Genomic DNA, 24,816 nt, shown 5'->3' on the forward strand with positions numbered 1-24,816 from the left:
AGGTCTCAGCTTCCCCATCTGTAAAACGGGGATAAGAATCTTTTCTGGGAAACTGCTGTGACTCACAAGGGACACAGTATGAGTGCAAATGCTCTATAAGCACCGGACAGGAACACAAGGTATTACTGAATTTGCTTTGATAATATTCTCTCCTTTCCTCAGGCCACCTCTCCTTGTGACCATATTTCACTGTAGTCAAGGCTCACATATCTGTCAGCTTCAATTTTAACTCTGGACCAGTTCTGGTCTGTAGACCAGTTCTGGACTGTAGGCAAGCTGTCTCCACACGGTGTTTGGTTCACGGGTGGGGAAGGCACTCACTCTGGGTAAGTGTCTGCTATGAGCAGCTAGTGTCCTGTCCCATTTTAGCTCATCCCCTTCCTGTTTTCTCTCAAAATAGCTCATGTTTTGGGAATATTTATCAGTGTCATTAGTAAATGGGCAGTATTTCCATTTTACAGGTGGAGAAACAGTTCACAGAGGTTAAGTGTGGAATAGGGGTACAAACTTAAATCTTCTGCATACAAACTGCTCCTATTTATATGTGAGAAAAAGAGAATTAACAAGTTACATCAGGGTGCCTGGGTGGCTCAGTCAGTTAAGTGTCTGACTCTTGGTCGTGGCTCAGGTCATGATCTCACAATTCATGGGTTTGAGCCCTACAAGGGGCTCTGCACTGGCAGTGTGGAGACTGCTTGGGATTCTCTCTCTCTTTCCTTCTCTCTCTGTCCCTTCCCCACTCATGCTGTCCCTGTCTCTCTCAAAATAAATAAATAAACTTAGAAAAAAATTTAAAAAGTTACATCAAAGGATCTGGCCATTATCTAATGGGGTATGCCAGTACACTCTGCTGATACATATTTTAAACTCAAATGGCTTCAAATCTCTTGTCATTTGATACTGTTCCAATTGAGCATTTATAAAGCATAATATGGAGATTCATCCCTAATAATACAGCTTGGTATATTTGTAAAGCTGTTCCTGTGCAGGCCTCCAGGGTCTCATCTCAGGCTTTCAGATCACTAAAGCTATTTATTATCAATGCTCAGCTTTTGTAAAATGGACTTAGTATATTGCAGCTTTGATGAACCCTGCTCTGAATGGGAGAAGAAGGTGGGGGAATTGCCAGGGCAGTCATACACAACAATAAATCACTGCTCCTGACTTCCAAGTCAGGGCGATGGGGCAGAGAGGACAAGACTGTACTGCGGGATGAAGAAATCACTGGAGAGAGGGTTTGGGAATTTCTTTGATTTTTAGGTTAAGATGTATCTTTAAAGAATAGTTTTGGTAGGCTAAAACTCAATTATTAAAAAAAAGGAGATAAAGATGCAGAGAAGAGGACTAAAAGGAGGAAATAAGTGAAAGTACTTCTGAGTAATTTTAGTTGATGATTTATTACATCTTAGTGTGAGCCCCAGATGTGCTCATCATGACACATTCCATTATGGAACCAGCCCCGGGAGACAGACCACTGGAATGAGTGAATCTGCTGCTGCAAGAGTTAGCCTTTCCTTATTATGAACCCCAAAGGCCTCCAAAACATGAATGGACAATGAGAAAAAGGGGACAACTTTTCTGTTTTCTAAGTGATTTTCCTCTTCTTTCCGTGCAAATGGGACTCAGTTGCTATAAAATTCATTCAAATTAGGAAAACATAGGTAAAACCCACATGGTGTGTCTGTGGATGAGATCTGACCTCAGAATAATCCAGGCAACAACACCACGGGCTAGATTTGGGGTTTGAAATTCTCAGCTTGGGGTGAATGAGGCCAAGGTCATGGGTTCACTGCCTTTGCTTTGATAGATATCCTTCTTATTCTATTTAAAGGCCTTGTAAATAAATAAAGGAAGAATGATTAAAGGGGGTAGGTTAAATGAATGTGTGAAGGACAACTCCAAGTCCAGCATGTTTCTGGAAGAGGATCCCAGGTATGAGTCCAGTGAGGCCAGCACCATATACAGAAGACAGACGTACCACTAGACTGGTGCGATGCCCCTCTGCACCTGTGGTCTGCCCTACTGAGCTGCTACTCAGCGCTCACCTACAGTAGAGGTTGGCTCACTTTTTCAGTAAAAGGCCAGGTAGTAAATATTTCAGGCTCCATGGGCCATACACTGTCTGGCAACTACTCAGCTCTGCCATAGCAGAGTGAAAGCAGTCGTCAGTATGTAAACACACGAACGTGGCTGTGTTCCAATGAAACTGCATTTATAGAAACAGGGAGTGAGTGTGATTTGGCCCAAGAGCCATCTATGCTTTGCTGACCCCTGATCTAACATGGCTCTGTGAAGACTTTGGGTGGGTTGAATGACAGTGTCTGTTTCATGGAAATTGATCTGTCTGTGTTGACACTGGAGGGCCTCCAAATTCAGTCTTTGTACTTCCTCTGCTCTTTATATTACAGACTCAGGACTTTAAATAGCAACTTTATGCTGACAACTTCCCAAATTTGTATTTCCAACCTGGACCTTTCCGTTCAACTCCAGATTCATCAATCCAACTGCCTATTTGGATGTCTCATAGACACCTCAAACTTGACAGGTCCAAAGCTGAACTCCTGACCCCCTGTGCTAACATCTTCCACTCTCTCTATCCTTTAGTTGTTCAGCCCAAACAAAACCCCGAGCTCATCCTCAACACCTCTCTTTCTCTTACACCCCACATCCAATCAATCAGGAAATACCTTTCTTATCTTCAAAATCTATCTAATCTATATCATTTTGTTCTTGGATTATTTAAGTAACTTCCTTACTGATCTGTTTCCAAACTTGCCTCCCTGGAGTCCATTCCCAATATAGTAGCAAGAGGGATCATTTAGAAACCCACGTCAGAGCATGCCAATCTTCTGCTCAAAACCCTCCAATGGCTCCCCAACAAGGCCCTCCATACCAACTTCCAGCCTCTTCTCTGGTCTTACTTCCTATTGTTCTCCCCCTTGCTTACTCTTTTCTAGCCACTCTGGCCTTCTTTATTGAGCACCTGGACCTACTCCTACCTCAGGGCCTTTGTACTGTTGGTTCTCTCTGCTGTATTCTTCTCCTAAATGCACACATAGCCTGCTCCCTTAAACATCTTTACTGAAATGTTACCATCCCAACTAGAGGGATCTACTCTGACCACATTATTTAAAACTTCCAGCTCTCCATTCCCATGGTCTTTATCCTCTTTTAACATGCTATCATCTTATTTACTGTGTTTATTGTCTGTTTCTCTCCACAACAATACAATCACGATAGGGTGAGAATTAAGTCCTCTTTACTGCTGAATCACCAACACATAGAACAGCATGTGGCAGGCATTTGATAAGTATTTGTCAAGTGCACTGAACACTGAAAATTGTGTAACTGACCAGACCATTCTACCGGCACTGGTTAAGAGAAAGCATTGAGCAAAGCTTGTGGCCAGTCTTTAGTGAGGAGGCAGATATGCAGCATAGGCATTGGCCTTATTTCTGGCTCTGTTTGATTTTACTTTTTCTTTCTTACCTATACTTCTCCTGTACCTTCCGAGATAAGGCAGGGGAGGCACATACGAAGACATTCATAGTGTCAGTTTTATCATTTACATTTCAACAGTGTGACCACATGTTCAATTCTGGTTATCAGCTAATGGGTAAGAGTGAACATTTCTCTTAGTGGATATTATGTGCCAGGCATATGCTAAATGCTTTTAAAGAACTAGGTCATGCACATAACGATGCAACAATGTATACGCTTTAATCATCTTCCTTTTTAGACATTAACAACAGCAGGCTTAGGATGGGTTACGTAACTTGTCTACAGAGCCATATTGGTAGGTGGTGGCCTTGGAGTCTGATTCCAGATCTGTTAGCTGCCTGGGTGTGGATCTGCTACCTTTTGCTACTATGCTTCATTGGTGTTTATCCCTGCCTCTCTTCTCCCCAATATAGTGTTAAATGACCTATTTTTGGACTATTCAAGCTTTTTATATCCATTAACTCGGATTAATTGTGTGGATGGACTTATTGTCCCTGTAAAGTCATGCTAAGTGGAGAAAAACAAATATCTCCTCTCTGAAACAATGAGTTAAGAGCTAAGAAATAGAACAGAGCTTCTTCACCCCACTGAATATCCCCCCCCCTAAATAATTACTCATACAGGGTGTGCATTTTTCTTCTCGGGAAACATCAACGTTTTATAATAATGGGATGTATGCCTCAAAGCATCTTTGTGGCACTTAGGTTTGCCACCGTGTTGTGTGCGATAGTCACAGAGGCGACCAGGTGAGGGGGGGTGCACTACGGGGGTCAAGAGGCTGGTGAGGGTGTGGCCAGTGGGGTTCAGTCAAGCCCCAGGTAAGTCATTGTCCCAGTCCTCAAAATGAAAAGCTTAAACTGGATGACCTTGAAGGTGCTTTTCAGTTCTAAATTTCTAATATCCTAATTCCTGAGCTTGGGTGAGATGTGTCTCCTCTATGTTCTCATGACAACCCCTACCCGTGCTTCTTCCAACTAAGCCCAGTCTGTGGTAACCCTGCAACCCCAGTTTCACAATCTTGGACAGTGGGAGGTCAAGTGCCTCTGGTTCTCTGCCTGTCCCCATCACCTTGGGCAGAGCTGAGAAGGTAGGAGTCATTTGATACATATTTGTTATGTGAATTAATGAATGAATACAAACAATCATACATGTGTTGGCTTTCTCTCTGTTGACTTGAGTTTGTTCTCCGAGCCATTCTGGCAGCTTTTAGGCTTCCTCCAATCCCACACTGAGTTCTTGTCTAGTTGGTCACTCAACAGACAAAGCATCACTGGACGAGAAGCTGGAGGAGGCTGGCTGCCAACTGCCCATCTCAGAGGCCAGGATAATGATCAGGCTGGTTCATGGGCTCCACCCCACTTAAATTGCTATAGTTTCTGACAAGTCTTCATGACTTATTGCAACTATACCAAGAGCTCTAGTGAGCTGCGGTGCTTTTCAGTCCTGTGGCCAAATGATGCTGCCAAAGCTACATACATACCCAAGATTTCCTTTATATTTGTATGGCTCCCCCTTATGTAATAAATGTAAAGATAAGAGCTTCTTGTAATCAAGAGAATACTTCAGAATGTCACGGGCAGAACCTCAGGAGATAAAGATATGAAGCCAAAAACAGGTGCAAAGGATTCACACTTCACATGCGGTTAACATTTCTACTTAGAATAAAGTCATGGTCAAACATTAATTGGAATCCCTCGGCCTCAACTGAGTGGTCTCTTAAAGTCTCCCTTTAGGCTTTAAGAATTGGTGTCAAAAAATAAGTTTCCTCGTGTTTACACATCCGCTGAAACAAACCTTATGAAATCCAACATTTCAGGACTGTAGGCCCTGGGATGGGGTGAGGCAGAATTGTCCCCCTCTGCAAATAAGAAACTATGTCTCTGAGGGGTCAATCATTTATGTGAGGGGCTTTCTTTCTGGTAGGACTAGCTGGACCCTCTGGCTGAGGACCAGTGGCAAAGCCCTGGCAATGCCTGCTGCACAGCTGGCTGATGCTCAATGCAGGTGTGATTCAAGTCTCACGATGCAAGCCAAAGACCCTCAGGAAGCGCTTCTCTCCCTTGCACCTAATGTCACCCTCACTAACATCTGCAGTTCCGCTCCACAGCCTCTAACCGTGGTTCTTAGGGCCTGAAAATAAACACATAGTAGACAGCTTGGCTATTGTCTTTTCAGACCTGTGAACTTTCTTTTTCTTAAAAAATTTTTAAATGTTTATTCATTTTTGAGAGGCAGAGACAGAGTGTGAGTGGGGAAGGGGCAGAGAGAGAGGGGGACACAGAATCTGAAGCAGGTTGCAGGCTTTGAGCTGTCAGCACAGGGGGCGTGAACTCATAGACCACAAGATTATGACCTGAGCTGAAGTCAGACACTCAACCAACTGAGCCATCCAGGCACCCTGACCTGTGAACTTTCTTAAACCTCATCTTAGTCTTGCACTTTGCAAAGGAGCTCTGATGGGGTGGACAGAGTATTGGTTGAGGGATCAGTGGGCTGGAGTTCAAGTCCTGGCTCCTCACCTCTCTGGTCTATACCTGCTCCTTGAATGGGAGTAAGATCTACCTACTTCATATGGATGTGAGGAAATGAAATAGCGGGAGGGGCTGCTTTGCAAACTGCCAAGTATTAAAAAGGCCAAATATTTAAGAGTAAAAGACAGAAAGAGGGGTAGAAAGAAAAAGGATAAGAGACAGAGACCGAGAGGGTTAGTTAATGTCATAATGACACCTATACTGTAGGTTTGCTTCACCAAAAGTTCAGAAGAAGCTGTGTCCAGTCTTCTGCAGGAAGAATGAGAATAAATATCACTTTCCTTACCACTCCCTGCCTTTTCTCCTGTTTGCTTCTGTATAAATTATAAGGGTAACAAAACTGACCTGGCTCTTAGAAAAAGATAAGGGAAGATCAATAGGCCAGTTCTAAGAAAAGATGAATCAAAAAAAAAAAAATCCCCAAAACAAAACAGTCTCTGTGTTGAAGGTGCAGGGCATCCCCAAGATAGAGGTATGTGAAACGGCAACTGGTGCTGCAAAGTCCTATAAAAAGAGGGCCTGCTTCCTCTCCTTCTCAGGCCTGCAGGCTGATGGGCAAGCAGGTGATGCACGATGCTCTGCCACGAGGCAAAGCTGAGGGGGCAGGGAGAAGTCATCTCTCTCTTCCTCTCAATCTGTCTCTTCCACCCATGACTTCAGTGATCATATTGCCCGAATTATCAGTGGCCCTTGCTCTTGTCAATCAAAGGGACCTACCGAGAATAGCTACACAGGCAAAAAAATTTTGTCCCGGGTGTTAGGAAAGGTCCCCCCCACTTTTCGACTATGAATTCTCAGAGGACTCGTCAGTCACCAGGCCACTTCCTGGTTTGGGTCCTGCTGCCAGCACTGTGCCTACCTTCCCCTCAGCCAGCCCTGCCCAGCCTTCCTTCCTCAGGGAGCTGCTGAGACTTGAGGAACCCAACTGACATTGCCTGGAGTGTCTTTTGTTGGCCTTCTGTAAGGATCTCATGAGACAGCCCACGACAGGCCTTCAGACCAGAAGTGTTGGGTCAGAGCCTTCAAGGAGACAGAGGACAGCGGTTACTTACAAAATCGGGCGAGACTGGAAATCTTCCTGGTTCATCCTCTCAGACTGGCGGATTTTCAGGATCTCGGTGTAGCTCAGGTTCTGCAGTTTGCACTTGAACTGATCCAGGGAGCTAGGCTTGGTTGTGAGAGCTCTCATAACCTGCTCCTTCACCACCTGCATTACCTGTAGATGAAAGGAAGACCATAATTTTCCTGGGGGCCGTCCTTGCCCATTGGAAAAAATCTTCCGGAGATAATGGCTCCCTACCTCCCTTGACTTGCACTCTCTGCCCAAACCTTGAGAGTGCTTTTCCAAAGAGTAGACTACCATGATGTACATCTTCAACTTTGTCTTGTACCTGTAGAACCACAAGGAAGGAGATGGATGGACTAACTTGGGGTTGGGGATGAGAGGCCTGGCTGGGAGGAGTGGTCCATTTGCTCGATATATTACATGTCTGTGCTGAAGCCAACACCACGGACAATGCAAACTTGAAAAGCAAAAGAAGTCCAAGAGGCAGTGAGGACTCTGCATTACCATTATTTTTTCTGGAAGAATATCACTGAGACACAATCAACTGTGGAAGTTTGGTTGGCACCGGTTCAAATGAACGCGAAACGATACTCACACTCACCCTTCCCAGAATGTTTTCCCCATGTAGTTAAGGCCTGAGTGTTCATACAAATGAGGGATTTGAAAATGTGCCTTCTTGAGCCAGGCACAAAAAAAAAAAAAAAAGAAGTCTATTAAATAGAACAGACATATCCCACTGGAAGCCTCAAGAAAAAAAGAATATGGTAATGTGCTATCCAGCCCACAAGGAGGCAATTAAACATTGCCTCCATTAATGTGGATTCATCTTCATCAGAATTTATAAAGCAGGGAAAGACTAGAGAACACAGAGGCATCCAAGACACTTGCAGTAATCTCCCTGCTTCTTTTTTTATCCTCTACTGCAAATGAAAACAATTGTTACCATTGACAAGGTAGTTACTATGTGCCAGATACTATGCTGGTGCATTATATATGTTCTCTCTCTTAATCCACTCAAATTTATGAGTTAGATGTGATCATCATTCTACTTAGATATAAAGAAACTGAGGCTTTGAAATGTTCAGTAACTAGTTCAAAATCCTCTGACTGGTTGGTGGTGGATGAGTTGGGATTTGAACCCTACGGTGTGAACACTCTACTACACTGCCAATCATGCCACCATCCTTGGGGTCAATAGGTAACTTAAAAATACGAAAAAAATCACAAATGCAACTCAATTATATGCTAGATTTTGTGCCAGGCAGATTTTTTATTCATCATCTCATTTAATCTTCCTTCCAATCCAGCAGAATAGGTGTTATTACCACTCCTTTAAAGATGAAGAAACTGAGACTGAATGATGGAGGACTTATCCAAGGCTACACATATCTAGTTGAGTTCAATGGCACCAAGCAGTCCAGTATGGTGCATACAGCAGGCACTTGATGGTGAACAGCCCTGGGGTGCCATGTGTGTGCCTTCATCACTATGAATGTGATCCCAGCATATTCTTTATGGCTTCTAATCAGTTCTTTGTTGAATAAGTGATGCATGATAGGTACTTGGTAATTGCTCACTGACTAGTCCTACACCAAGATGACATTTTCATCAAGTGTTATTGTAATAGAGGTAACAATTTTACAGCATGGAAAAGGTTGTGGCAAACCTGAACTTCCAAATGTGCCTGAGTGCTAGGTGATGGGAGAATCTCACCGCCTTAGAAAATACTACGCAGCTAAAACGTCCTCTAAACACTTAACAGCTCCTTGTACTTGCTGAGCTCTTTGATGGTGTGGGTTGCTAAGCAATCTGCTCAGGTTTCTTTCTCCAAATATATGTCTCTCTTATAGCTGTCCTGTCCACATAAGGACCTGTTCACTGACCTGCAGGGGTCTAGAAGACACTGGGAGGTAGCATATCCTCCTTGATAGTGGAACTAAAATGGCCTTCAGGAAAACCTGGGGGCTTCCCACCAGAAGTCAGGTGACCCCAAGGACATAAGTCCCCTACCTCAGGTATGCCAGCTGTCCTTACTCTTTACTCATCTGCTGACCCACTGCTTTCAGTGCCCCCATGTTCCAGGGATCCCAGGTCAGGCATATTTTCCTTTAGTCAATTGAAAATGGCTGAACTGAAGAGAAGATGAGTCATAGGTGACAGGAATAAAAACAAATCTATCTATTTTTCAAATTATATCAACCCTCACTTTTCCTTATATGCTTCTGACATTTAGGAACCCAAGTTCACAATGAGAAGAACCTCCATTAGGTAACATATTTGCATTTTCAGGAGGACTTTCTGGGAGGTAGTGTCTTATCACAAAATGGCAGGAAATTTCAGGAAACTACAGAAGAAAACTTGGAGGATGACAGATCTCTGTCATGTACTCATGAATCTGCTTTATCCAGTAGGCACCACAGAGGCCCTGTGTGCCACAGCTGCCCTATGAAGGGGAGGGGTGGTTGCTGGTGACAGCAGTGGTTTAAAGACATGAAGGCAACTGTCCTTTTTTTTTTAAATATGAAATTTATTGTCAAATTGGTTTCCATACAACACCCAGTGCTCATCCCAACAGGTGCCCTCCTCAGTGCCCATCACCCCCCCCCCCCCACCGCTCCCTCCCACTCCCCATCAACCCTCAGTTTATTCTCATCCTTTTGGACTCTGATTCATGGGAGTTTCTAGGACCATGGCTGGGTCATGCAGTCTAACTCCACTGGTTACCAGCTTACCATAAAGCAGACGATATTGATTTGAAGCAATTATTACAAAGTTGCTTGAGAAGCATTACTTACAAAGTCAATACAACAAACATCCCTGAATACTTATCATGTGTCTATACTGGGTGAGGCACTAGGAATTCAAAGATGAATAAGGTATGGCCCTTGCCTTCTGTAAACTAACAGTGTAATAAGAGCTAGACATTGGACACAGGCAATAATTGTTACAATAGAAGTGTGGATGTGATAGAGAAGACAGACTGGTGGTCTCTGGTGGCAGACAGGGAGGAGCGGGTGTTCAATGCTGTGGGAAGAGATGAATAACCTGAACATGACACCTAATTAACCCCTTTGAGCCTGAGCTGCATCTGAATTGGAGCCAGTTACATAAGCATCGTTTCATGCCCCCAGCATAATGGCATAAAGGAAAATTTCCAGTTGACCTTCCACCTGATCTGCTTTTTTTACTCAAGAAAAATGCTAAATTTGGGATGCTTGACAAATTTTGAAAATTGTGACCAATTTATATTATGTGGCATAAATGGTGGTTAAATTTGGTCAAGGTTGAACTATAACAGTTTGCTGTTTCACGAGAGGGGCATCACAGGAGCTGTCTGTCCCCTTCCCCATTTAGAGAAACTCAGAGTCAAACCAAGGAGATAATTATCATCTCCCAATGTTATTTGACCCTCATGTGGGAGGTAGAGGACATGTAAGAGAGACTAAGAGCGATTAGAATACCAAAAATGAAGAAGCAGTTTTTAAATAGAATCAGGTTAAAGCTGGGGAAGTTTTAGAGACATCTCCACTTCCCTAATTTTATAGATAAGGAAAGAGGGCCAGGGGATTTTCCTACTTCTTGCATTTCTTAAGAGGCTGTCACAGAGATGACAGTCACCAGACCACATATGATTAGACACAATGATTACACTAGGTGGGCATGTGACCTCAATTAACCAATCAGCATCCTTGCCAGACTTCTGACTTGATGTGAAGCAGAACTGAAGCATGCTCTTTTCCCCTAAAATTGACAACTACAACACTGTCCCTTAACATGCAGGAAGAATGGGAGATATTAAGACTGATTTCGTTCAAATTAGACAGAAGAAAGGTGTGTGGTGTGTGTGTGTGTGTGTGTGTGTGTGTGTGTGTGTGTGTGTGTGTATGTGTGTGTGTGAGAGAGAGAGAGAGAGAATGTGCTAATGGTTAAATTATATTCAACCATAATGTTAATTCAATCCTGACATTTGCTGGTTTTGTTACGTGAACCTTTTTTTTCCCCATTTGAATGGAATTCTTGTCACTTACAACTTAAGATCTCAATGAATACATATAATGAAGTCAAAGAGGAATACCAGCTTATGGGTTGGAGGTTGTCCAGACTGGGGAAAAGTAGGAGAAGGAAGCTGGATAGAAACAACAAAGGTGCTTTAATAAGAAATACGTTTTAAAAATCATCCTCATTTATATGCACATGGTTGTACCTTTGCATGGAAATGATGATAATCCCTTACGGTGGTCTGGGAAATTCTTCAGCTCCTACTTCAATCTTATGCTTAAAGTCTACTGTTAAGAGTTTCAATTCCTCTAGCTTAAGACTTTGATCTTTTGCTAGATGTAAGAATCCATAAGTGGTACAATCTTTTAAATTCCCAACAATCACTTATGATTCAGTTTAAAAGAAAACACAGACCATTTCCTAAGAGTAGGTTGATAGGATAAGAAAAAAGATAAGGATAAGCCAAGGGGCACCTGGCTCCAGGAAAAGGGGTGCAAGTGGTTGGTATGTATATAGCATAGAACAGAGGTTAGGGAAGACAAAGACTGGCTTTCCCTGATTTACTTCACAGTTTTGCTTGGCACCAGCCCTGAGAAGTTCTATGGTCACTCTGTGTGCCAAGGAAAATGACCCCAGTGAAAAATGTTATTGATTTTTTTTAAAGAGACAAAATAGTTAAATAAATCAAATATCTCTCTATTCCTTTGCAAAATACTTTCCACAAAGGCTACAATTAATAATGTTAAGTCTCCATGAATGCTCTATGTGTGCAATTTAAATCAAGACATTCACAACCACCACGTTTGACTCTGTCTTCTTCGGAAAATATCAAACTTTTTATCATTGTTTGGAAAACCCACAGATGGTGTAGCAGAGGCATTAGCAAATCAATGAACTTAAAACTTCTTAATTACAGAATATGCTTTGCCACAGACAGCAAACAAAACATGCTTTTAGAATCTGCATTCACTTACTGCTATTGACCGATTATTTCATCAAGGTCAAACTGTGCCTGTGGTGTGTTTCTGGAATTTTTCCGGCACATGTTCTCTGTGATAATGTCACACGTTACAAAAGCAGTGGCAGTTCCATAAGACACATGTACATCAAATGGAGAAAACCTTTGGGCTCCTTGGAAGGTTGGGTTAATGGTGTTAAGGGCTGGGGAACTCTAACTAGAATCAAACATGCTGGTAATCTAACTGTGCTCCTGTTGTACATTGAAATGTGCTCCTGTGTTTTATTCCCAGATCTCCTGAGCCTCCCTGTGCTCCTAGTCTAATCACCAATTTGACCACACCTTTATACCCACAATCTTCATCCAGCATTATTCATCCGTTCATTCAACAACTGTTTTTCAAGCACCAACAATGTGCAAGGCACTGTGAGACATCTGAAGACTTGTGTCGAATGAGCACCCAGTCTGGGAAAGTGGATAAGACATGTACATACTTGCCTCCTCCAAGGGAGGAAGTAATGTCACAGTGAAGTGAGGGCAAGACATTCATTCCTCAAATACTTGGTCCCTCTCAAGTGCTGATGGGCTGACAGCACAGTACCAGGACTTTGGCTGGGGCTTGAGGAGAGACCAGATGTGGACATGATGAGAAGCAGAGAAGGAGCTACCATTAATGGTGGAAGAAACAGCATGAGCCAACGCTTGGAGAGAGAAGAAGACATCCCTGGGTGGGGAGGAGTGTATGGTGGCTTCATTTAGTTGGAAAAGTGAGTTAGGGCTGTGAGGTAAGCCTGAAAGTCAGGCTGGGCCAGACAGTGGGTGGTTTTGTTGGTTAAGATGAAAAATTTGGATTTTTTTTTCTATAATTAATGATAAGTCACCAGGGGATTTGGGGGCTGTGTGATGAAATTCAATACTATAAAGTATGTTGGGATGCATACAAAAATTGGGAGAGATTCTGCTTGGAGAGGGGTCTGGGGAAACATTACTAAAGAGCCATTATCCCTGTTGCCACTGGGGTGAGGAAGGATGTCAGCAAGTCTGCAAGGCCAAGACACAACTGTGGCTGGGACTTAAAGGATGGATGGGAGTTACTGAGGGAAGAAGAGGGGCAGGAAGTCCAGGAAGAGGTACCAGCAAGAGCAAAGGCTGGAGGGAGGGAGTGCATGGGTCAGACATTAGACAAAATATGCTTTTGGAGTCCATATTACAGCTTTCAGCAAATGGATGCTACTGGTTGCAGGATGGCTTCTCAGCCTTTAGGGCCCAACATACATGTTAGAAATAAGCCCACACACCCAATCAAAGGAGGGACACGGAGACTCAGAGCACAGTGAAGCAAGGCTTTAATCAACATTCTTGCAAAAATGGGGGACTGACAGACATGCACACTCAGGACAATTACAGCAGACAATTTATCTCCTAGCATGCAAGTCCCTCCCTTGGTTCCTCATTGGCTGAGTACTAGAGGTTATAACCTTACCCGGATATTGTCTATGCCCATGTAAGACCAAAAATAGTCTGACGGAAACAAGTGTATATTCCCTGAGGTGACTTTCAGGGACAGAGACTTTCAGTCCTTCCCTCATGCTCATTGCAAAGCCCACAAAAATAAGCCCACGAAATGGAGAGGGGAAGAAGAAACAGGAAGTGAAGTGTCTAAAGATTTGAGACTCCATTGTTGGGGGGGTTGGTTCATACATATTTCCAATAGATTGTAAACCTATTGTTAATTAGATAGCACAGCTTTTATTTGGTATTTCTGAAAAGGAATAATCTCCCTTACTTCTCATAATACACAACTGTGAAGCCAGGCTGTGACTTTTTCCAAGACAGTCTATCTCTCCCAGACTCAGTTTTCTCATCTGTAAACCATAAATACTAATCATTTAGAATTTGTCAAGGTGTTGTTCTTTAGATAAAGCCTCATACCATTTATGGTACCTTGGACCATACATGGGTTTCCCTTCCCAAGCCTTAGTCTGCTCACTATAAAGTGGAAATAATAGTTCAGAGTTCATAGGGTTATTGTGAAATCGAAATAAGATATTATTTCAATACACCAAATAGAACATATTAGACACACAACAAATATGATGTCATGCTCCCTTGCCTTCTGAGAATGAAATGACTTATATCAGAGGTTTCTCCTACAATAAAATATCCTTGAAAGAGTGTTCCGAGACCACATCTGTATCATTTGGGAACTTGCTGGAAATGCAACTTCTCAGACTCACCCCAGATCTACTGAATCAGAAACTCAAGGAGTAGCACCCTGCAATCAGGGTTTCTCAATAGCTCCTCCAAATGATTCCAGCACTCACTAAATGTGAGAAGCTTGGTCTCAGCAAACATTTAGCCCCACTTCTCAGCCTTCAGTGTGGCATCAATGGCAATTCGTGCCATATCCCATTAAAGGAGATAAGTCAGTTACTGGTGTACCTTTCTCCAACTAGATTGTAAATCCCTAGAGGGCAGGTACTGTTCCTTATTTGTATTGTGGTCCCTAGTACTTAACACGGTATCTTGCAGACTGTAATAATGGTTGATATGTTTAATGCCAAAGATTCTTAGGCTCCCACATTTTATCTGTAGAATTAAACAAATACATCCTTAACACAGTTATAAGACTGTTAACATGGTTTTCAAAGTGCACTTTTACAAAGTCTAAAAAGTAAAGTCCATGGCTTTGAAATGCTGTCTTAGGTTTTGAGAGATCGTTTTGGGCTTCCTTTCCCAGGTTGAGTTGGAAAAGGCTGGTCTGTGAAGAGTAGAGAGTTTCTAGAAAAGCCACTATTGGGCATTATCACTAAAGGAGGGAGTCAGCACTTACAAAAATGTACAATCTACCCAATCAGTAGTGACCCATTAAATGGATTTATCTTCATAATGAAGAGAAAAGGCTGTCTCAGAGAAGACAGATGTCAACACAGTCCAGCTTAAAAATGAGTCATGTGGGAGAACTGTCATTGCCAGGTTTTAGGACTGGACCATTTTTCTTCCTAAGAATGTTCCTTACACAAAACAAAATGACTGAAGACTCATAAGGACCAAAAAATTGCAAGGATTCTGCCTGGAGAGGGGTCTCACTGCTCATATGCAGGCAGAATAACTTCCCAGAGACCAGAGATCACTTTGAAGGGCTAATCTCCAAGTTTAGGATGTGGGGAGAAGAGGCCTTGCCCAGAAAAAGTGCTAGAAGTTAGGGTAAAAACTGATGACATTCTAGGCAGGGACAAATATTGATCTAGATGCAGGCTTTCAATCCCCCCCCCCGCTGCCCCCCCCCACTCCAGCCCCCTAGAGGTCTTTAAAATTAGGACACCTTCTGGAAACTAAAAATGGTTTTATTTTGTAGTTTTGCCACGGCTGGGGAGTGGACTGCCTAGGCTAGTCCACGCAAATGAGACTTTTTGCTGAATGGTCTCAAATGTATTAAATGAAGGGGAGAGAAAAATTAAAAATGCTTTCTGGGCCCAAGGAGAAGCATTTAAGTTTTCTGTATTTATTCTGGGGCAGTATGGGCACAGAGCAGAGGTTGGCAAATTTCTGGTAAGGGCCATATTGTGTCTGCTGCAACTACTTAGCTCTGCCTTGGCAGTGTGAAACTGGCTGCAGACAAGAAGTAAATGAGTGTGGCTCTGTTCCAATAAAACCTGATTTAAAAAACAGGTGGTGAGCTAGATTTGGTCTGTAGGCAGCAATTTGGCAACCCCTGGTATAGAGGAAAAACACCTGGCTTTACAGATAGGCCATGCTCATTTCAAAGTCTTGTTCCATGATATGCTGAGCTAGGTGAATGAATCACTCAGCTTCTCTGAACCTGTTTCCTTATCTAGAAGGTGGAGGTGACCAACTTTAGTCAGGATTAGGAGATGCTGAGCATTGATCCCTAAACACTATCCCCATCATTAGGAGGTTTCCTGTGAATCTTAGTCCTCAAGACAGCTCATCCAAAAAATAAAATAGTCCTTGCGGTATGAAGACCCCTTCATGATGACACAGGGTGTTTAGAATGCATGGAGGGCAGTTCAAGATTATATTTAAGTTGCACTGAACAGAACTGATTCCAATATTTAAGTTTTTGTTTTCTTGAAAACAGTGTTCTCAATTGTCCCCTTGAATGGTTTCAGGGCCTCGAAGATACTTTTTCCTGTCCTTGCTCCATCCTGCCACACGTCCTGCTGAGGTTTGACCAATGCAGTCCCCTAATGAAGGGCCCTGTGGGGTCAGGCTTAATGTAAATGGCCAGAAACTGTTCTGAAATCACAGAGGATCAGCTTAGCTGGTGTGCAACCTCCAGCCCCTCTCGATTTCATCATGTGTCCTCAATTATGCAAGATGAATTTGAAACATTTTATTCATGAATCAAATGCAATAATAAATGCAAAAAAGCTCCTTCGCATTTCACAATGGACATGGCTGAATCTTGGCAGGCAGTCATAATGAGAATCAGCAAGTCATTTAGCTTAGCTTCTCCCTTGCTGACTCTGTTTCTCCAGTGGGTCTCTAACAGTCCTCTGAGCTCTCAACTCCTAGGATATCTGTCTGAGGGGCTGATGATGACTTCATTCAGAGCCGAAGGCCACTGCGATGTGTGATGTGAGGAGTGAGGTCACTGTAACTCTTCTTCCCTAAGATAGAATTTCTGAACCCCACACAGGTTAGGCTTGTTGTGCATTATATCAAAGGTCAAGATATGTACCCAAGAGCTGAGAAAAAGGACAGTTCACTGCAGACCAAAACCTTTTCCTGGTTTGACTCCTCTCAAGATAGAGCCTGGAGTATAAACTGCCTGACAGCCAAGGCCTGCTCTTTGGGGGCCATCCATCTGTACTTGTGACCGAAATGCAACTCTGACTTGCATTATGTCTTTAGTGAGTGATGGAAAACTGTGCAGCAATGATCAAAATAATGGAACTACCTGGGCTTGGAAGTTGAGAATTTGGCTCTGAGGATTACACTTTTAAGGGTGTTGTGCTGTCGACTTGCTTCTTGAATACAAGAAGCAATACATTGGTCTACATTGAATACATTGGTCTACTCCATGTCATTTTCACTAACTCCTCCTTGGGCCTCTGGCCCATCATTACCTGTCCTGATTTACCCAAAAGCCTCTGATTTTACCTCTGTCCCCTTCAGACCCTGCCCACAGAGGCTAGATTGTTTCCAAAATGCAAGTCTGATCATATCATTTACCTGCTTAGAACCTACAGGGGTTCAGCACTGCTTGTGGATGACCAGCCTCTCTAGTGTGGCCATGAGGGCACACGTGGTTGCCTTCCAACTCCCGCTCTAGCAGATGCCTCCTCCTTGGCTTCACCCCTCACACCCCATGATCTAGTCACACTGAGATCCTTTCAGTGCCTCGAACTTCACCCCTGTGCCCTCATTTGTGTTCTTCCTTTAACCTGTGACTAAAATCCTCCCAATACCTGCTCATTCTTCAAGTCTACAAAATCCTTCTCTGACCTGCTGCCCTTCCCTCATGTCGGTGCTGGTTCCCCCATTCTCCCATCATGGGATCATACTATGTAACATCATGAACAGTGTCCTTCATTAACTAATGCATATCCAGGGTCTGCACAATCCACTCACATAGTAGTAACTGAGAAAATGTCTACCTATTTATTACAAATGGACCCATCAAGTGATTAAAAGAAATAAATAGCTTTAAAAATCAGCAATTCCCAACTCTAAGTCTAAAACAGAATTTAAAGCAGACTTTTGCCTGGCCTCACCCCCAGAGATTCTGATTCATTTGGTCTGGAATAGGTTCCAGACACTGGGCATATTTTTGAAAGCCCCACAGGGGATGCTAGTGTGTGGCTGGGCTTGAGATCTACTGGTCTAAATGAGGAGGCACAAGAAGACAGGAAGGAGTGATGACTGCTGTCCTTCCAGGGGAAAGAGAGAAGGGACAGGCCTCTTCCCTCCTTCACATGCCCAATGCAACTTACAGATGAGGAACCAAGACCTCGGCTTGCTACTGCCTATAGTTCCCCCAAGGCTTGGTCTTCAGATATTAGCCACAGTGTGAACAGGATGAGTGCTCTCATCTAGGACAGTCAGAGACAGGGTCAGGGGACCATGCTGGCTCTGAGCATACTTTGAGAGGCCACCTTTACTCAGGAACCAGACCACTGTGCCTGGGCTGTTTATCACTGAGGCAGCCAGAGCCACTGTGGTGCTGTGGGCATCTGCCTACCAGGATCAAGTGCTGCTGAGGGACCCCTTTAGCAAGGGCAACCACTTTGTTCCCAATGGGCCGACAATTCCTTGGGTAGCAGTTAGCATCAATGTTCCCAGACACAGGGCAGCAGCCTGCGTGCCAACCTGAGTAGGCAACCTGCAGCCGGTAGTGTCGACACGGGCCTGGGGAACCTGAGGGACAACTAGTATTAGATACAGTATGAAAGGTGACTTTTCAAACATGCCCTGAGAGCAAAGAAGATGGCCCTGGAGCAGTTAGAAAGGGAAGCTAGCTGCCCAGCCCTGTTTCCTTGCTTTGTGAGCTTCCTCTGATTTTTAGCCACTAATAAAATAGGAATTGGATGGCAGGAGACAGAGAGATGTTCAGACAACTTCAAGTATCCTGAGAATCTGATCATAATCCAAATTGAGAACTCTGAGGGCCTTGGTGTTAGTCTCCCAAATAGCTCGTTATACAATGCCTGACTCCATGGTTCCGTGCAGGTGCTAACTGGGCGATTTCACATTCCAAAGACTAAAACACAAGGCACTAACAGCTGTCCTGTTCCTCATGAGAAGGCATTTTACTTAAGGCTTAAGGCATCTTTATGGCCAGTAAAAAAATAAATCTTTCAACCAGGAATTCATCTTAAAATCAATTAGTGCTGGGTCTGTTGAAGAACAATGAATATAGAAGCAACACATTTCTCACTTTCTTCAGCATCTGCAGGAAACCAGTTCAAAAGAGGAGAAACAAAGGTGAGGTTTAGGATCACTACCTTCTCTCCGCAGCCTGCCCTTGAAGGGACAGCAATTGAGAGGCAAATAGTGATATGACCAAACTTCCTTTCTCTACTGAAATAGAGAGCCAAATTTATATAGTAATAGGGAGCCAAATTAATATAGTAATAGGGAGCCAAATTAATATAGTAATCAGGGCAGACTTGCTGGTCAGCTAATTGAAGGCCCTGGTTGACAAGAGGGAGCTATTTTCACCAGTGTCTGATGGAGTCAGCCTCAGGCAAGCAGTCTGAGCAAATCACATTAGTGGGTGACATTTAATCTACAGCTTTGAATAAACAACATGTCAAACAAGTCAGTCAAAACATGTGACCATGCGTGGAGAAAGAGGCAGAAACAAATGGGGCTGGTTTTCTTACAAAAGTTGAGAAACTCTTTTCCAATAGGGTTGGGGGAAATGGTTAGTTTTTCTTTTAATACTTATACTACTATTGGTTGACTATTGCTCGCTCACTAAAGTTAGCCATATTTTGTCAAGCATAGATGTTGAAAGCAAAGTCTTTGGCAAATCTTCTGAAAGTTACAAAGAATGATCTTCCCAGTGGGAAAGTCTCCCAAGCTGGAGTTGCTACTGAGGTGTTGTGCTCTTGCAGCCATGGCTAAGAGTGGTGGTGGTAGCACTTGTGGAATAACTCTTCGGAGAGGTCCCCCAAAGCAGAGGAGGAACTTCATTGAAAAAGTAACTGAGCCTCAAAGGATTTTCCTTTTTGAAGTCACACAATCATGAGGCTAAAATACACAGTGCTAAATGATGAGCAATTCTCAACTGTCCTTGTTTATGGATAAATGGCATCCATAGGTAGCCCTTTAAACATTATGGGCTCTTACCAATAAATCTGAGATGGACTCACTGTTCCTTCTTCACTCATTCATTGTAATGTAAGGTGTGAAGGAAAGGAGTGAATGGTAACGTCTGCTCACGTGTTGATCTACCTTAGTGTGTCTCAACCTCTGTGGATGGTGGGATTTTACCCAATTCATCTCTGTGTGCCAGGATCAGTTTCATAAATATGTGTAGAGTCACTGAATAGGGCTAAAGGAAGATGGAGAAGGGGAGTATTGGTGGGCACTGATAAATTAGCCTCAGACTACTCTGAAATTAGTTGCCATTTGGAAAGAAATGAAACGTCTACCGTCTCACATGGAGGTGAGGCCAGAAGTTCTGCATGTTGAGGTTTCCCAGCATGTTCTGCATAAACTGTTAAATAGTGACAAATGAAATGGGACAGCCTGCCCCTCTGGAAGGGATATTCAATAAACTTTTCATAAGCAGACTGCTCAGGCAAGACCACAAGCGATACAGAGTGGGAAAAGCGAGGTCTGGATCCTATAAACTAGCTCTGCCATCAGGCAAGGCTGATGGACCCCAGGGAAACCAGAATTATTGCTTCAGCAAGTCCCTCTGGGAGGACAGCGCCATCAAAATGAAGTGTTGGTGGGTGCTCCTCAGCAGACAGATGGGGCAGTGGAAACGGCCACACAGTGGGAACTTAAAATTTAGCAGCACCCATTGTCTATACTCTGTGATATATATGGGGAAGAGGTGTTCTGAATCATCAACAGAATATATTAGGAGTAAATATATTTTTACTTTCTAAATTTTACCTAATGAATTGTCAATTTCTGGTATTAAAATATTTAGAAGCATCCTGTACTTGCTCAGCTAACATTTATTAGGCACTTAATACAAGCTAAACTCGGGGTGAAGTGCTGGGAATACAAAACCAGACCCAGTGCCCACCTTGCAAAACTTCCTCTTAGGGGGAAGAAGGTGTGCAAATAAATAATAATGTTGGACTTTAATAAGTTCTATTGTAGGTATGGGCTAACAATATAATTTGGGGGCAGGGAAAACAAAGTGATTATTAAGTATACCACTGGTTTTTGTGCATACAAATGTGTTTCTATTCTTACCCTATTGTTTCAACAATGGCACCTCTTAGAGTGTATCGAAATTATGCATTCACTACTGGTCTCCCAGTAGGACACCTTGAGCCTTCAGAAAGAAGAGACTATACCTCATTTATCTTTTTATCACTAGTGGATTTTAAAATCCTGCATACCTGGAAAATTTCCCACTCAGTCCAGTAAAGCGAAGGTCAACCAGACTATATTTCTGAGTTACGTGCTTTAAAAAAATGATTTCTGGTGCGTCTTTGTGAAGGCCAGGGATGAATCCCTGTGATAGTTTTAAGCAGAAGGAAAGAGAGGGTTTATAACAGTAGCAATGATAGATTAACTCTGGTTAACACACTGCTATACCAACGTCCTGCTGTATTTTTCCCAGATGGTTGTAAATTGGGACACCTCATAAATCCCCAGGCCTTTTCTTTTCCATGGCTGGTTATTACAGTGTCCCAGGGCAGAGGAGCACTTTCTAAACTAAAGTAATTGTGAGCCATTTATTATCTTTAAAGGAGAACCTGTCAACCACCACAGCACAAAATTCAGACAATTAAAACAGCCCAGACTGCTCTGATTCTGTAAAATCCCAACAGTCACTTGGTGGTTTGGAGCCAATGAGCCCAAGGAAGATCTGAAATGGCTCCTGTGTTTCTCCACTCATTTCCTCTTCCTTTTTGCCCATTTGCTATTATCTCTCACAGCTGGATGAACACAGCTGTTCCCGTGGTTTCCCCAATCCACTGCATCTGCCACGCTTCGCCTGAATGTGGTCCCTTGCCCTCCTATGCATCCTTTGGAGAAAACCTCGTAGAAGGTAATGATGTGGCATATATACCATCATTGCTCTCTCCCAGGTCAGTGGTGGGCATCACTAATCTATCAGGGCACTTTATTTTCTGCTGGACCCAGACTCTGCCTGCAGGCAACCACCAACAACCAGTTGAATTAGGCATTCTTGGTGGCACTCACCCTCCATCTCCGAGGAAATCAATGTTGATAAGCAACCGTTACTCTTACCTAACATATTCAACTGTTCAGTAACCTTGGATCAGAGTATCTTAAAAGTCCCAATGCCCAATTTCTTTGAAGACTAACCCTAGGTGTTTTAGGGCCTGGACCTGTGTTCAATTTTATGTACCTGTGAAAGTTGTTCAATCCGATAACTACACAGACTTTCTATCTAACTCACTATCTTGGCAATCGAAACCAATACTAACACCTCTGAAAATGATATACTGTCTGCAGTAAGGACCTAGTCATTGGTCCTAGAACAGTGTCAAACACTCAGAGCTGACACGTATTTATTGACATGGTGAAACAGTGGGCAGACAGGGGTCTCCTAGTTATAGACCTCCTAATTATAGACCTGATGTTAAACACAATCACCTTTTTCTTTCTTTTCAAATTTCCATGATTTTATAACTCTGGAAAAATTTTCTATGACCAATGTTTATGGAAATTGCCTAGCATTTTAATTAGGGTGAAATTCACTGAGGATTTTTTAGAAGTAACATCAGTTTCTATAAATCCACTTGTTCCTTATTTAATAAAAACAAATGAAATGATGTCTAAAAGAATACAATGTAATGTATTAGGGTTCAGGTATATTGGAGAGTCAATGTTCTGCTCTGTTCCTTTTTTAAAAAGAAAGTGTGAAAGAAGGGAAAAAGGCATGAATCGTGTAAAGTGGTACAAGCAAAGGAAGCTTCAAAAAACAAAAGCACACTAAACTACACCTATGACGGTTCTCAATTTCTCACTTAAGAAATGTACGCATGTTATGTTGGATCTCACCAGGCATCCCATTCTTGAAGCAGAACACATACTCCTAAACTGAAAACAAACTTAATATCCACTCTCTGTCTCACCTAATTAGGCACAGTCATAAGAATCAAATGGGATGGGTGCTCACAAAGCACCTTTTATCTATCAGAGGGGATGGAATGGCGGCTCTTAGCACCTTCTGGCACTTTACTCAGTGGAGGTACATGACTCTAAGCTTGGTATCTTTCCTCTCATTGTATCCTGACAACAATCCTGCCGAAGAGGGACCCTCCATTTCTTTCAGTTCCCAAAATTGAGGCTTAGAGAATTTACACTGGTAACTGACAGGGGAGAGATTAAAAAAAAATTTTTTTTAATGTTTACTTATTTTTGAGAGACAGAGAGTGACAAAGAACGAGCAGGGGAGGGACACAGAGAGAGGGAGACACAGAATCCGAAGCAGGCTCCGGGCTCTGAGCTGTCAGCATAGAGCCCGACACGGGGCTTGAACCCATGAACTGTGAGATCATGACCTGAGCTGAAGTCGGACGCCCAACCGACTGAGCCACCCAGGTGTCCCAACAGGGGAGAGATTTGAATCCAAGTTCTGAGTTTAGAAAGCCTATGCTTTAAATTATTAAAGTGGAAATACCAAGATGCAGTTGATTTCAGAATACGAGAGTTGAATGAAAAGATGTTTGCAACTTTTACCTATAGTTGGCAAATGCTACCACACTATGTCAGGGAAAAGAGTAGCAAGTTAACACATAGCTCCTTGTACCTAGGAAGTGCTCAAGTAGCAAGCACACTAGGAAAGTGTTTAGAAAAAAAAAAATCCAGGTGAGAGTTTTACATTTATTATTACTGTCATAAGGGCGTCTGGGAATCAGCATGAACATCTGACAAATGAAAAATGCAGTCTGAGGAATTTGCTGAGGGTTTGCAGGGAGGAAGATGTCATCTACCTTCCAGAATGGTGTCTGCTGATGGGATAAGCAGAACTGCCATCTGCTAAAACAAATGTCTGAGGACCTGCAGGAGTCAAAGGGGACAAGTGTCACTAAATGTGGTATAGAAGATGATAGTCCTTTGAAACCAAAGTTGAAATATGGTGACTTAAATTAACTGATAACCATTCTTTGGGGGGTGGAGCAGGTTGGCAACGTCAGGCTTGTATGTACAGGTGCACAAGGATTGAGGAGAAGCTGAAAACACTGTGAGACTCCAAATGTTACATGGTGCTTACTGGTATTTGTGCAAACTTCTTTTTCTGGGATCTCATCTTGTCAAAGAGACTTTTCCTTCTGTTTTATCTGCTTTGGGTATAAAAAAAAAAAAAAAAAGCAAAGTCCTTGCCCTCGGGGACTTAAGCCCAAAAGTGGAGGTGAGGCCTCTAGAAGATTATGGTGCTTCCGAGATCAAGGCTGAAATATCAATGCTCCGTACACAAACGAACGAATGACTAGTGAATACAAAGAAGTATAGGACTCAAAGCATACAAGAAATTCTATATAAAATACAACTTCAGAATCTTAGAATTTTTGCCTGGATGGGACTTTAGAGGTCAGGTTGCAGCACATGCTAAGAGAGAATTAAGTGATTTAATAAAAATCACACTGGCAGAGCAGGGATTTGAACCCAAAGCTCCTTCCTGCCTTCTACCTGCTTCATGTTATTTGCTCTGAGGCATGATGTCAAATGATCATTCCCACGTACTCTGTGGTTCAAAGGAAGGGAGACCATTTCCAGTTGGGGGATTAGAAAACATTGTAGGAACAAAGTAGGTTCTGGGTGGAGTTCTGCAGGATGGGGGTATGATTTAGGTCTGAAAAGAAGAGTGAGGGGGGTTAGGGCTCTCCCCATCAATAAAAAGGCAACTGCTTGGGGTGCCTGGGTGGCTCTGTCAGTTAAGGATCTGACTCTTGATTTTGGCTCAGGTCATGATCCCAGGGTTGTGGGATCTAGTCCTGCAATGGGCTCTGTTCTAAGTGTGGAGCCTGGTTAAGAGTACCTCTCTCCCTTGCCTCCTTCCATTCTCAGCTCATGTGCATATGCATGCGCTCTCTCTCTCTCTCTCTCTCTCTCTCTCTCTCTGTCTC

The 24,816-nt window shown here is 43.0% G+C and overlaps 1 protein-coding gene across 5 annotated transcripts in view; it reads right to left on the bottom strand.

The window, feature by feature from the left end:
* The window catches only part of ELMO1 (engulfment and cell motility 1), a 530,544-nt gene that overhangs the window by 37,925 nt on the left and 467,803 nt on the right, over positions 1–24,816 (bottom strand). For all 5 annotated transcript variants that reach the window (XM_042922198.1, XM_042922210.1, XM_042922218.1 and 2 more), the window contains one exon: positions 7,085–7,248. In XM_042922198.1, coding sequence (XP_042778132.1) covers positions 7,085–7,248 — 164 coding nt within the window. The remainder of the gene's footprint in view (positions 1–7,084; positions 7,249–24,816) is intronic.

The sequence above is a fragment of the Panthera leo genome, chromosome A2, assembly GCF_018350215.1.
Source record: "Panthera leo isolate Ple1 chromosome A2, P.leo_Ple1_pat1.1, whole genome shotgun sequence".
Taxonomy (NCBI): Eukaryota; Metazoa; Chordata; class Mammalia; order Carnivora; family Felidae; genus Panthera; species Panthera leo.